At 54.1% G+C, this 13,586-nt stretch overlaps 1 protein-coding gene across 1 annotated transcript; it reads right to left on the bottom strand.

Moving 5' to 3' along the window:
• Positions 1–7,969: 7,969 nt before the first annotated feature.
• On the bottom strand, positions 7,970–10,764 carry LOC131759878 (glutathione S-transferase P). Its single transcript, XM_059069434.2, has 7 exons — positions 10,651–10,764; positions 10,422–10,457; positions 10,018–10,118; positions 9,822–9,909; positions 9,354–9,457; positions 8,411–8,518; positions 7,970–8,238 (listed from the first exon to the last, which is right to left on the bottom strand). Coding segments are annotated over exons 1-7 (627 nt in total). The 5' UTR covers positions 10,652–10,764; the 3' UTR covers positions 7,970–8,049.
• Between the last annotated feature and the right edge of the window lie 2,822 nt (positions 10,765–13,586).

Here is a 13,586-nt window from a genome sequence, read left to right as displayed (position 1 = left end):
TCTGAGGGTAAAAGTTATCATCTCCTGAAGTGTAACTAGAACTCACCGTAAGGCCATCTGAAACTGGGCGCTCTGCTTAGGAGTGATCTGATCACCATTTCCATTTATTTTATGGCTATTTGTTTATTTCCTTGAGGCAATTTTGGACACCTATACTTTATATTAGTTTATTAAATATTATTTATTTATTTGGCTGCATCGGGTCTTAGTTGCAGCACGCAAGATCTTTGTTGTGGAATGCGGGATCTTTCATTGCAGCACGTGGGCTTCTCTCTAGCTGTGGTGCGCAGGCTCAGTAGTTGCAGCGTGCGGGCTTACTTGCCCCAAGGCATGTGGGATCTTAGTTCCCCAACCAGGGATAGAACCCACGTCCCCTGCTTTGGAAGGTGGATTTTTAACCACTGGACCACCAGGGAAGTCCCTGAACACCTATATTTTAAAGAATGTTTTCTTGATGGATCGTTCCTTTTTCTAATATAAAATATTTCTCTGCATCTCTTTTTTAACAATTTTGCCTTGAGCTCTATGATCTCTGATATTACTATTGCTACACCAGCTTTCTTTTTATTAGTATTTGGGGGTTTTTTTTCTTTTTCTTTTCAATCTTTCTCTTGTTTTAGGGATGGCTTTTAAAACAACATCCAATTAAATTTCATTTTGTTTTATTTTAACTCAATCAATCTCTGTCTTTTAAAAAGAGAGTCTGGCCTGTTTACATTTATTGGTATTGCCATTGGAACATATATCTTCCACATTATATTGTGTTTTCTATTTAGCATTCTTTCTCTTTATTTCTTTTTCCTCTATTTTCTGGACTTCTACTGAATTAACTGAGTTTTCTTTGTGCTATTCCCTTCTTCCCCAGTACTGGTTTGAAAGTTACACATTTTATTTCTATTTTTAGTGGTTTCCCTTACATTTTTTTCCTTCCTTTTTAAAAAAAAAATATTTATTTATTTATTTTTGGCTGCATTGGGTCTTCGTTGCTGTGCGCAGGCTTTCTCTAGTTGTGGCAAGCGGGGGCTACTCTTCATTGTGGTGCACGGGCTTCTCATCACAGTGGCTTCTCTTGTTGTGGAGCACAGGCTCTGGGTGTGCGGGCTTTAGTAGTTGTGTCGTACAGGCTTAGTTGCTCCGTGGCATGTGGGATCTTCCCGGACCAGGGCTTGAACCTGTGTCCCCTGCAGTGGCAGGCGGATTCTTAACCACTGCACCACCAGGGAAGTCCCCTCCCTTACTTTTTTTTTTTTTTTTTTTTTTTTTTTTTTTGCGGTACGCGGGCCTCTCACTGTTGTGGCCTCTCCCGTTGCGGGGCACAGGCTCTGGACGCACAGGCTCAGCGGCCATGGCTCACGGGCCCAGCCGCTCGGCGGCATGTGGGATCTTCCCAGACCCGGGTACGAACCCGTGTCTTCTGCATTGGCAGGCGGATTCTCAACCACTGCGCCACCAGGGAAGCCCTCTCCCTTACATTTTTAACAGTCATGACAACATTTCTTTTTCCAGCAAAAGCTAGTTCATATGTCTATCCTCCTGCTGAATATGAAACAAAAACAGGTGTGCTGCTTCCCTCTGTCCTTACTTCCATCCCAAATTCTGCACTCCTGTTTTCTGGATTGGCCCTGTTTGTGACCTGGCAGGGAGGGCATTTCTGGCCCCCTGTCTCATGGTCCTGGTGGAGACCTGGCCTCACTCATGGAAGGCTCTCAGCCTTGCTCTCCAGCACTGGATACAGACTGAGGACTTGGCCCCAAGCCTGTGCATTTGGCTTGGCTGTGTTCCTGCTTCCTGGCTAAGTCACAAGGCTTCAGCTCCCGCCCCAGGCTGTGGGTTTCTTCCTATTTCTTTCTTTCAAAGAGAGCCTTATTTCAAGTCTACACAGAATTCCCCTTTTCATTTCTATGTGGTTGGAATGTCATTATTAACGCTTTTTTTCCTTCTCTGATTTTGATGTGTTTGAGAAGGACAGGGTGCATTTCAGGTTCTACTCTAATATCTTGAACTGGAAATCTCTCTCTCTTTTTTTCCATTAATTTAAATTCGAGAAAGTAAAGTCAATCAGTCATGGCTGGTGAGGTACACACAGGACAATGTGAGTGCATTTGGGGCAAGCAGCACAATTAATTAATGATGCATGTGACCCAGCCTCCTTCCCTGCTCTCCAGGGCAGGATGCCCTCACATGCTCTGCAGACTCTCGTCCTGGCGTGAGAACCACTCCCTGTCAGGCTGCCAGTGTCTCAGTGTCCCTCTTTGGCTCATACTTGTCCTGAAGTACTGGGCAGCATCTGCAGTCTCCAACAGGGAGGACCTGTGAAGTCTCAGTTGGGCACAGGTCCCAGGGACCAGTACAGTCCGCTCAGCCCACCCGCCCTGGCACCAGATCCACACTCAGACACCCAGTAGATCAGGTCTAGGTATCTGGAGTGTCTCCATGTTGGTCCTTTTCCCATTCCCAAGTTGTCCCTTGGCATTCTGCCTACACCTCCTTTGTCCCTTAACACAAACGCTCTAGTCTCTTCTTTGCCCTGTGTAGCCCTTGATGGCTATTTGGGAGGACAGGTACCAGGAAGAGTTTACACACCCCTTGACTAATCCCAAGCTGTTAGAAATGTGAGACTCAAGGTTCAATGTTTTTGTTTGTTTGTTTGTTTGCGGTACGCGGGCCTCTCACTGTTGTGGCCTCTCCCGTTGCGGAGCACAGGCTCCGGACGCGCAGGCTCAGCGGCCATGGCTCACGGGCCCAGCCGCTCCGCGACACGTGGGATCCTCCCGGACCGGGTCACGAACCCATGTCCCCTGCATCGGCAGGCGGACCCCCAACCACTGCGCCACCAGGGAAGCCCCGATTTCAAATTCTTTATCCCTCGTGTGTGGTGTTTTTCTGTCTCCGGAAGGTTGCAGGGTCTTCATTTGCCTTCTGGGGGCTCTGGAATTTCACGATCTGCTTTTGTATCAGTCTTTGGTCCTTCTTCATTCAATGTGCTGGGCTCTCATTGTGCCTTTCAACATGAAAGCTCATCTTCTTCAGTCCTCAGAAAATGTATTATTCATTTGATAATCTGCTCCCTGCGATTTTTTTCTACCCTCTTCTCTCCCTCTCTCTAGGCTTCCTCGAATAATACTGTTTTCCTCATCTTTCCATGCTTTTATTTTTTGTTCTATTTTCATATGTATTTTTCAACTTTACCTTCTGAGATTTTTCTTTTTTCTTTTCTGATAAATTTATTTATTTTATTTCTTTATTTTTGGCTGCGTTGGGTCTTTGTTGCTGCGCGCGGGCTTTCTCTAGTTGCAGTGAACAAGGGCTACTCTTTGTTGCAGAGCCCTGGCTCTAGGCGGGCAGGCTTCAGTAGTTGTGGCACGCGGGCTCAGTAGTTGTGGCACACGGGCTTAGTTGCTCCTCGGCATGTGGGATCTTCCCGGACCAGGGCTCGAACCCGTGTCCTCTGCAATGGCAGGTGGATTCTTAACCACTGTGCCACCAGGGAAGCCCCTGAGATTTTTCATTTCTGCTATCATATTTTTAATTTTTCCGGGAAATGCTCTTTTTAATAGCCTCCTTTTATCCTCCAGATGTAATAACTTTTCTTATCTCCCTGAAGATACTGATTAAAGTTTATTTAAAGTTTTCTCATGCACAGCATGCACAGTCTCTATCTTCTCTGAGTTCCTTTTCCCCCTCCTGTTTATTATTGTTTCTCTCTTTTATGTTAGAGATTTCCCTCAAATATCTGGCAATTGTTTGTTGTCCGTTGATATTTGTCGTGTTAGGAGCGAGCAGGAAGTTTGACGGAAGTTCTGGGTGACTGAGGGGACTGTAAACTTCCTGTTAGGTTTGCTGGCTGCAGACTTTCATTGGATCAGTTTCCACTTCTAGCGGAGGCCTCCGCTGCTCTCCCAGCCGGGTACGGTCCTCTCTGCGCATGCTCCGGAAGCTGGGCGGGAGGGCACGGCGGAGGCGCGAATGGAGCTTGGGGACCCGCCCAAGGCTCGCAGGCTGCTAGCCCCGCCCACTGCGTGTGGCCAAGGGCGGGAGGCCAGACCAGGCCTGTGCAGCGTCAGGCCTATGCCGGCCGGCCTCGACTCCTATGCCGCCAAGTTTGTTCTGCAGCAGTAGGTGCCTGGAAACCCACCGAGTAGGCACTGGGTCGGCTGGGGTAGGAGGAAGCAGCGAGACTTATAGTGGTGAGCACCCCCGATTGTTTGGAGCCTTGTTCTGCAGCAGGGTCATGCCCCTGGCCACCCTAAGGCTCTCCCTTAATCCTTTATGCCAACAACCTCAACGCCAGCTCCTACCTCCCCTGCTTCCCCCGCCCCCCGCCCCGCATCTTGCCCCTTCCACGTTCCTGAGCACTGGCCTCTGCCCAGGACTTTGGATGCTGACCTTGGCCTTCTCTGCTTCCTGGCAAAGTGGGCAGTGAGAGGTGCCACTCAAAGTTCTTCCTGGGGAGAACTTCCTTCTCCAGGGCCCTTCAGGGCTGCCCACCTCGGCGGGAGGCAGCAGCCCTGCTGTACAGAGCCCTGGGGGAAGCCCAGCTCCTGGTTAGCCCCCAGGGCCCTCCAGGCCAGGTGTGGCAGGTGCAGGCACATTGGCAACGTGAACCACGAACTCCTGCAGTTTCCTGAGTCCTTCATGTGTCCTGGAAGCACACCATCTCTGACTCCCTGTTCTCATGGGCAACTCAGACTAATCCTCTGGTGCCCCCTGAGTGTTCAGTCTCCTCCAGGGCCCAGAAATGAGCCAGGGACTGTTCCTCAAAGGAGAATGTGTGGGCTCCTGCTTTCCCCCTACAGGATTTCTCCACTCAAGGTAAATGCCTGAGGAAAAGGCTTCCAGTTGCTGTAGCTGGGGTCACCTCTCTGCAGAGGAGACTGAACACATAACGGACAATGGCCAGACCGTGTATGGAAAAAGATCTGACCCACCACCTGCAGCAACCTGCCTGGAAACCAACATCTTATCTACAGTAACCGGACAGGAAGCCAGCCCATTATAGGTCAGACTTGTAGGAAATCAGACTGCTATCTCTAGGAACAATCCGGGAAGCCAACGATACTCCTTGTAAATAATCACCCCAAATGTCCAGGACTTGATTAATAAGTGACAGCTTCCTTTATTTTTATCCCCCTTTCCAACTTAGGACCAACCAGAGGAAGCCAAATCTGCTCCCCTAAGCAGTGACATAGGATGCCCCCACTTCCAGTTAGCCCACCTACAGCTCCCCAGGCCGACAGCCTCCATTCAGGGCACAGCTGAAGTCTCCCTTTTCCCCCATAAAGCTTCCTCACTCCTCTGTCTGCCTTGGAGCCAGCCTTTGGCAGTGGCCGATTCCCTTGCTGGAGCCAGTTCTGAGTGTACAGCTTGCTGTCATTTGCTGGTCTTTATTTTCACAGAGGGCAGCTAGAACCAGCTAGGAGGGAAGTGGAGTTTCCAAAAGAGAGGTGAGGGAGGTGCTGAGGTCAGGAGATGGTGGAGTGCAGAAGGTCTTTATCAGTACGTGGGGGCGGGCCTTTGGGATGCAGTGGACTAGGTGTGCAAGTGCAGCGCCCTCCCAGGCAGGAGCAGGCCCGGCCCGGCTCTGAAACCATTCTTTGCTCTCCCCAGTGCCCAAAGTCACCTAGCCATGGTCTCCAGGTCCAGGTGCTGTCTCCAGGAGAATCTGTCCCACTTTGACCCTGCAGCCAAATGTCCAGGCCAAGGAGAGGGCTGGGCCCTTTAGTCTCTCTCTGATCACCTCCCTCAGCTTGCGTGTCTTCCTCCACTCCCAGATGAAGACATCTTCTCAGTTCCCCATCACTGACAGTTCTTAGGGGCTGGTCTGGGAGAGCCAGAGGGGCCTACTGTTGGAGTGAGGAGAATACCCCAGAGTCATAGCCCCCTCCCCTTCCCTGATCACCTGCAGAGGCAGGACAACGTTGGGAGGTGACTGGATTCCCTTAGCCTGAGCTGAGAATAAAGGATAGATCAGACAGGATGGGTCAGGTTATGCTGCAATAACAACTGTAAAATGCCAGCAGTGTAAAACCACAAGGCCACTGCTCAACCACACCACGTGTCCTGCTCCATGTTGTCCTTGGAAGTGATTCACCCACTCTGTCCACAGTCCAACATGACCAGAACATGTTATATGGCCCCTCCCAACTGCAGGGGGGGGGGGTCAGGAAAGTATCACTTTCCCAAGTATCATCGGTGAGCAATAGAAAAAAGTCTCTTGCAAAGAGGGCTGCACGCTGTTGGCGCAGCCCCATGCTCCCAAAAGGCCTGATCCAGGCCTCCTTGCTCTTTTTCACAGTGCAAAATCCATTGTGTGTGTTCACCTAATGTACTTAGGCAGTCTCCTGTTGACAGACACCTGTTGTTTTCAACCTGTTGTGATCACAAGCAATAATATAACCTTGCTGGTGCCTCTATTCCCTCTTCGACAAGTTAAATGTTCTGTGACTCAGTTACCTCATTCATAAATAGGGATAAGAGTACCTACCTACTCAAGGGTGGTGAGGACTAAGGAAGGTAATATACTAAAGCATTTAGTATAATGCTTGGCATCGAAGGTAATCCATTAGCTTTAGCAATTATTATCCTTATTTGCAAGGGCAGCTATAGATGGTTCAAGGATACATGTCTCTTCAGTTGTTTAACGGTACGCGGGTCTCTCACTGTTGTGGCCTCTCCTGTTGCAGAGCACAGGCTCCAGACACGCAGCCTCAGCGGCCATGGCTCACAGGCCTAGCCACTCTGCGACATGTGGGATCTTCCCGAACCGGGGCACGAACCCGTGTCCCCTGAATCAGCAGCCGGACTGTAAACCACTGGGCCACCAGGGGAGCCCCTGTCTCTTCAGTTTTGATCCACACTTCCTGAAGCCAATGTCCCCCAAGGGCAATGTCTGTTCCAGCCTCTAACCCATTTCCCCAGCCACCTGCCCAATGGCACTGCTCTCAGCTGTTCTGTGCCCCTGGGGTGCTCCTGGGGTGCTCCGAGGGTGTTCGGGCATGAACTGAATCATGGCTGCCCTGATGCTGGAGCCATGATTGCTCTGACACCATGAATGGCCCCTAAAGTGGGGCTCTGTATGTGGGATGGGTGCAGGTACCCCTCTGCCAACCCACCATCCCTGCAGCATGCAGGCAGGACACCTTAAGTCACTGCAGAGCTGCTTCCCTCTGGGCCCTCAAATAACATTTCCTGGAAGTCTCACCTACTTTGAGTTCTCTCAGCAATGAGAGAGGCTGACTTACTGAGCGGTTCCCTGCTTTGGGCAGGAGGCTCTGATGCTGGGCAAGGCTCCCTAGAGAAGGGTCTGCTCCTCCAGGCTGCACCAAGGGGGCCTCCCACAGGCCCTTCCCTCCAGCCATCTGTGGGAGCCCCGAGAGCCACCACCTGTTCGCACCCCAGTGCCTCCCCACTGTGGACACGCCACAGCCAGCTCACCTAGGCTGGGTCATTCTCTTCGCCCAGCTAACAAAGATGGTGAGAGAAGGCAGGAGGCGAGCCACCTGGATCACCCAGTGTTGCTCCCGTGCCCACGACGCACAAGGAAGAAAGGAGAGCCCCATCTGAGCAGAAGGGACTGACCCTCCCACCGACCTAGCCGGGGCTGCTGAGCGGCTCAGCACCTCCCCAGGCCCCTCCTCAGCCAAGGGCCGCTCAGCTCCCACAATCCTGGATGGAGGCTCTCTGGCAGGTGGCCTGCTGAGAGCAGAAAGCATGTTTATTTAAGTGAGCCTGTTCTCTGTAGACTGTGGGGATCTCCAGAGCAGGGACCATGGTTGATTTCTCTTCCTGCTTCTTTTTTTTTTTTTTCTCTTTGTTTCTGGAGTTCAGTAAACACAGAGCTGGTTGAGGGCTCCAGGAAGACACGCCATGTTTTAGGATTCACGTATCCTGTCCAGCTGCCTGTCCCTCCCCCAAGCGTGAGAGGATCAGGGAGCCCCCTCACCAGAAAACTCAATGCTCACAGCGCTGCTTCCCTCTTGGAAACTTTATTGGTCCTAGGGAAAGAGAAGCAGGCAGCTCCCTGCCTCTTGCTGAGAGTGCCACAAGCCCTCACTGTTTCCTGTTGCCATTGATGGGGCGGTTCACGTGCTCCGGGGAGGCCAGGAAGGCCTGGAGCTTGGGCCGGGCGCTGAGGCGGGCCACGTAGGCCGAGAGCAGGGGGAAGGAGTCCAGGCAGCTGGAGGCCAGGACCTGGTGAATCCGAAGCAAGTCCAGCAGGTTGTAGTCGGCAAAGGAGATCTGCGGGGCAGAGCGGGACTCAGTGGGCGTGGGACGTGGGAGGCAGGGGGCCTGAGCCGGTCCCTTGGTCTGCCCAGCTTTGCTGAACCAATGGCTCACGTGCTCTCTCTACACCGGTTTGCCATCTGTAAGAAGAGGGTGGTGCGGAAGGGGCGGGACAGGGCCAGCTCACCTGGTTGCCCACGATGAAGGCCTGGCCACCCTGGTTCTGGGACAGCAGGGTCTCAAAAGGCTTCAGGTGCTGGGGCAGTGCCTTCACATAGTCCTCCTTGCCCGCCTCCTGCCAGAAAGATGCCACCACGTATCATCCTCCTGACCCTCACGCTGCTGCACGCCCGGCCTCTTCCCCTGCCGAGATGTCCCCTCCTGTCTGCCCCATCTCAGTGAATCGTCACTCACCCAGCCCCCGCCCCTCCTCTCCTCACTCCCCACCCCAGGCTACTGCCGCATCCTGTCCATTTCAGCAGCTGATTCTTCGCTAGTCCACTCTTGCCACGATCCCTCACCAGACTGTTGCAAAAGCCTTGTAGGATCTTTCCGGATCTCACAGACACCTGCTTAGACTCTGCTTAGACTCTCCAAAGAGAGCATCCAAGCCAGCTGGTTCAAGGCCTTCAGGACCTGGGCCTGCTGCCCCTCCAGCTCCATCTCCTGACGCTCTCCCTCCCTCTCTCTCTCTCACACACACAGGCACACACACCTTGCCTCTGCTAAACTGGTCCCAAGTCCCTGAATGTGCTCCGTGCCTGATACCTTGTGCACCTGAAAGTGCCAGCACCCCTCCTAGAAGCTGACTATAGAGCCTCCTCCTCCTGCACCTGGCTCCAGGAAGTGCTCCTGACCTCCCCCAGCTGCGGATCAGGGACCACCTCTGGCTGGATGTCTCCTGTCCTCACGCTGTTCTGCCATTGCCTGCTACTTGACTGGGTCCCTCCCCCAGGCAGGGAGGCTGAGTCTTGTGTCCAGTCCATAATGGATCTAGACGCCCCGCAGAGCCAGAAGCAGCCCAAGGGAAGGATCAGTCAGAGCTGCGTGAGGGGTGTTGTGCAGGGTGAGAAGGAAGCCAGCCCCTTTCTTTCTTTGTCCTCAGTGACCAGCCCTGTGTCCGTGCTTACGTAGTTTGTGTAGATGAGGGTGGCGTATTTGCAGCGAAGGTCCTCCACACCATCATTCACCACGTCCACCAGGGCTGCCTCCCGCTGGTCCTTCCCATACAGCCCTGGGGTGGCAGAAGAGCAGACAGCATGACGGGGAGCCTGACCCACCAGACAGGCCACGTGGCTGCCTGTGAGCCTCGGCCGGGGAGGAGGGAGGAGGATGTGGATGAAGAAAAGGACCCTCTGAGTCCATGCTCAGAATTCAGTGGGAGGTGGCCTGCTACAGGGCAAGGATTGCTAGACAGACCCGGGCCTGACCTTAGGCAAGTTAGATAATCGCCACTTGCCTCCGCTCCACAGGGTTGCAGGACGATTTGATTTAAATGGAAGAGGCTCAGGGGGCCAACACTGAGCAGATGCTCAGGAACGCTGACTGATGCCCGCCGACCCCTGCCCTGGTGGGCCACCTGCAGCCTCAGGACTCACCGAGGGAGCGGCCCAGGTGACGCAAGATAGCATTGGACTGGTACAGGGTCAGGTCTCCATCCTGGAACTTGGGGAGCTGCCCGTACAGCTGGAGAAATGCACAGCTCTGTCAGAGGTGCTGAGCTTGGCTGCCCCCCACCCTAGTTTTGCCCCCCAGTGCCCAGCCCCTGACCCGGAATACGACAAAAGTACTCACACAGGAGCCCTTGAGTGAAGGCCAGCTCTCCATGGTCACCACCTCTTCCTTCCAGCTCTGGTCCTGGTCGGCCAGCAGCATGCGCATAGCCTCGCAGCGCCCTGGGGGAGGGGAGGACGGGGTAGTGGGGATGGGCAGAGACTCCAGCCTCGCAGCGCCCTGGGAAAGAGCCAAGGAGATGAGGACTCCTCCGATGATCTTCCAGCACACCGCGGAGGGACGGGCCAGGGCCGGGAAGTTGCGTACTCCAGCAAGGGGCAGCTCCGGGGCACAGGGAAGGCGGAGCTAGTAGCCACGTGAGGGAGGGATAAGGGAGGTTGGGGCCTCCCTCAGGTGGGTGAGGGGCGTGGGCTGCTGCAGCCCCCAACCTCTGCCTTCCCTCCCTCCCCGTCACAGGCCCCTACCTCGAACAGGGAAGTAGACGATGGTGTAGGGCGGCACTGCAGGATGCAGAGAGAAATCTGTTAGCGTCTGGGAGAGGCGTGTTCCGGGGGAGAGGGCGCCCGCTCGTCCTCCCTGGGGTCGCATCCCCTGTTCGGGGCGCTGTAGGCCCCCCGAGAGCCCCAACTGCTCCCCAAAACCCTGGGAGCCCCCTCGGAATCCCCCAGGGAGCCGCAGGCTGCAGGGACTCACTGATGGCGACGCGAAACTCAGCAGCAGAAGCAGCGGCGGCAGCAGCAGCGGCGGCGGCAGCGGAACTCCAGCGCCCGCGGCGGCGGCCCCGAGCCTTATATGGGTGGGCGCGCCCCGCCCCGGCCCGGCCCACCCCACCGTGCTGAGTCACCGCGCTGGCCGCGAGCCGCTCCTCCGCCCCCCGCCCCGCCCCTCAACCACGCCGCGCAGACAGTCCCAGATGGTTGCATCCGATTGCCGAACGTCCAGCCGGGGTCGATGGGCTCACAGCTAGGGCTGGGTTCCAGAAACTTCCAGAGGCCTGAGCGGGAGCGCAGTCCAGCCCCTTCCCCTGCTGGGGTCGCACACCCCAGAGACACAAACCCTTGCGTGTAGACACTTGTTCCCAGATGCTGTACAAAGACGGACACACCCCCTGTGCACCTATGCGCACACACTCAACTCACACCCCAAGTTGGGTTTTCAGACCCATCCGCCGTTTGGAGGCCACCTTCGGGGTCTTGTATGAGTCACGTACCCCGCTGCTCTCTTCTTACTTTTTTACTCTAAATTACCTCATTTCTTCAACTCAGATACGCTTACCTTCACAGGAAACCTGTTTCACTCCCCTACATGGAAGCAGGCACCACTTGTGATAAGTAGGCATGGTAAAAATCGCGACAGGAGAACGATATGGTTTTTGAAATTTATCTAGACAATGGGACGCTGGACCCTCCCTTTTCAAAAGTATCACTGGCAAGGTTACACGTTTCTGGCACGATAACACCAAGCTGATCACTGTCCTTCAGTTCCATCAGGATTGAGGGCAATTTTAAAGGATTCCAGGACGAGCACCAACGCTGTTGAACCCCATCTGTCCACCGGGCAACCCCTTTCTGGGGGTTCAGGCCCTACTCTGGGTCCCCCAATGGCAGTGATGGAGAAAGCTTCAGTGAGGGTTGTCCAGGCGGTATTTCGTAAAGACTCCTCTCCCTCCCCCAATGCTCGCTGAGTGGGCTGAGACTGCAGGGGAGCCAGACCCCACGTGGGGCCTGGGCTGGGCCCTGGGCAAGTTCTCCGAACACATCCAGGTGGCAGCTTCTGGACTTGGTGACTGTGTGGGGAAGGAGGCCTCCAGGGAGACCGAGATGGGGACCCGGGAGGAGAGGCAGCCACTGGGAGGACATCGTATGTCCCGTGTTGGACCTACTGAGTCCAGGTGTCTGTGGGATTGGCAGGGAGGAGGGGGTGTCCAGAGGCAGAAAGAAAACCCAGGCAGGAGTTCGGTGGAGTCAGGAGAACCACACTCCCACTAAAGGACTAGTGCTCTTCTCCTTTCTTCACTTTTGACATCTCTTACACCACCCAGCCCTCCCCACCCCAGCAGTGATTCTTCAGGGGTGATGCAAAGCTTGAAAAACACCATCAATTTATAACTTTCTAAGTGGATAATGAAACGATCACTTCCTGACTGCACCCTCTGGGACTGGTGCAGGCAAAGGTGGTACAGGCAAGGACAGGCACTGTTCTGAGGCAGACAGTTCTGGACCCAGGGAGGGCTGGGCCAAGCCAGCAGCAAGTGCCTGGGCCTTAGAACAGGCTCCAGGTTCCCGCCCAGGGGGCCAGGACTTGGGGTCTCTGCCCCTCCCCCATTCACAACCCTCTTCCCTCAGGTCCCACCAACACCCTTTTTATCTCTTAACACACAAAACCCTCTTCCTCTTTTTCTTCCAGAAGAGCTTCCTTTGCTCCTTTGACCTGAGCTAAAAGCAACCTGAGATTTGCCTTCCCCAGTTCTGAACCTGGTATTCAGTGAGCTACAAAGAGCAAACAAAAAAATAAAGCAAAGAAACAGTTGCAATTTTATATCAAAAAATAACCTGAACAGTTCCCTTCCTGCTACATTCTCTCTTCGCAGCAAATTCCACAGCCCTGACAAAGACAACACACCCTGCATCTCCAAAGACACACTCACACAACCCTTTCACACACTGTCACACACATTCAAACACACCTGCACACACACACGCAAAATGATAGGCACTGAAGTCTCACCAGGCAGCACTGAGGCCTCCTCCTCTAAGCTCTCCAGGGCCTAACAGGGACAGCCAGACCTCAGGGTCGTCCTGTGTAGGCAGGGTGCTAGGTCTGGGCAATTGAAGGGGAGGGGAGGGGAGTGGAGCGGGGGAAGTGGAGGAGGGGGCGGTGGCCCTGACTGGTGTTCCCCTCCCCCACCCGTCCTGCTGTGGCCGCAGCTCCACGTCTCTGTCCCTTTCCCATCGCTCTGAGTAGACATCAGCCCAACTCAACCTCCCTGATGGCCCTGGGTGTGCAGGAGCATTTGCCTACTCCCAACCTCCCTCCCTGTGCCCTGTGGACGGACCATCAGAGACCTCCAGGGTTCATTTTAGCTTGTCTTGTCCCTCTGTCCTCCCACAGCAAGGTTGCAGGGCAGTCCTGGACTGTTCCTGCATGCTGGACCACGGCACAGGGTGTGTGTGTGTGTGTGTGTGTGTGTGTGTGTGTGTGTGTAGCACGCATGCTCCTCAGATTCTAGTCCATCATCATTGCTAGTCCATGCTGGTCCTGCCCTCGCCATTTGTTTAGTTAGTTAGTTAGTTGTATGTGTCCTTTATCCCCACATTCCATTCTCACTTCCTGTGGGAATAGTGGGACTGCTGCATCCCTGGTATGTGAACACTTGAGTTGCACAAGTAGCGCCAGGTTGCCTTCCCCAACGGCCGCACCAGCCCACACCACAGCCCAGCTTCTCTTGCAACTCACTCCAGCCCCACGTGCCCCCAAGACGTGGCATTAGCAGCTTTGGAATGTTCGCCAGTCAAATTGGTATAAAGTTGTTCTAAATGGCGTCTCTCATTACTAAGATTTTGCATCAGCTCTTCATGTGCTCCTTGGATTTTGTTTTCCTCTTCTGGGAATTGCCTTTTCATATCTTG

Source organism: Kogia breviceps, chromosome 7, assembly GCF_026419965.1.
Source record: "Kogia breviceps isolate mKogBre1 chromosome 7, mKogBre1 haplotype 1, whole genome shotgun sequence".
Taxonomy (NCBI): Eukaryota; Metazoa; Chordata; class Mammalia; order Artiodactyla; family Physeteridae; genus Kogia; species Kogia breviceps.
Note: the sequence above shows the minus strand (reverse complement) of the source record. Positions and strands in the feature narration are given on the sequence as shown.

Bases quoted from the DNA above. Each gene is read 5' to 3' on its own strand.
- LOC131759878 (XM_059069434.2), bottom strand. The intron at 10,119-10,421 runs GTAGGGGCCTGT...CCCCTCCCCCAG, and splicing joins CGTCTACTTCCCTGTTCGAG to GGCGCTGCGAGGCTATGCGC. The intron at 9,458-9,821 runs GTGAGTCCTGAG...CTGCCACCCCAG, and splicing joins TCACCTGGGCCGCTCCCTCG to GGCTGTATGGGAAGGACCAG.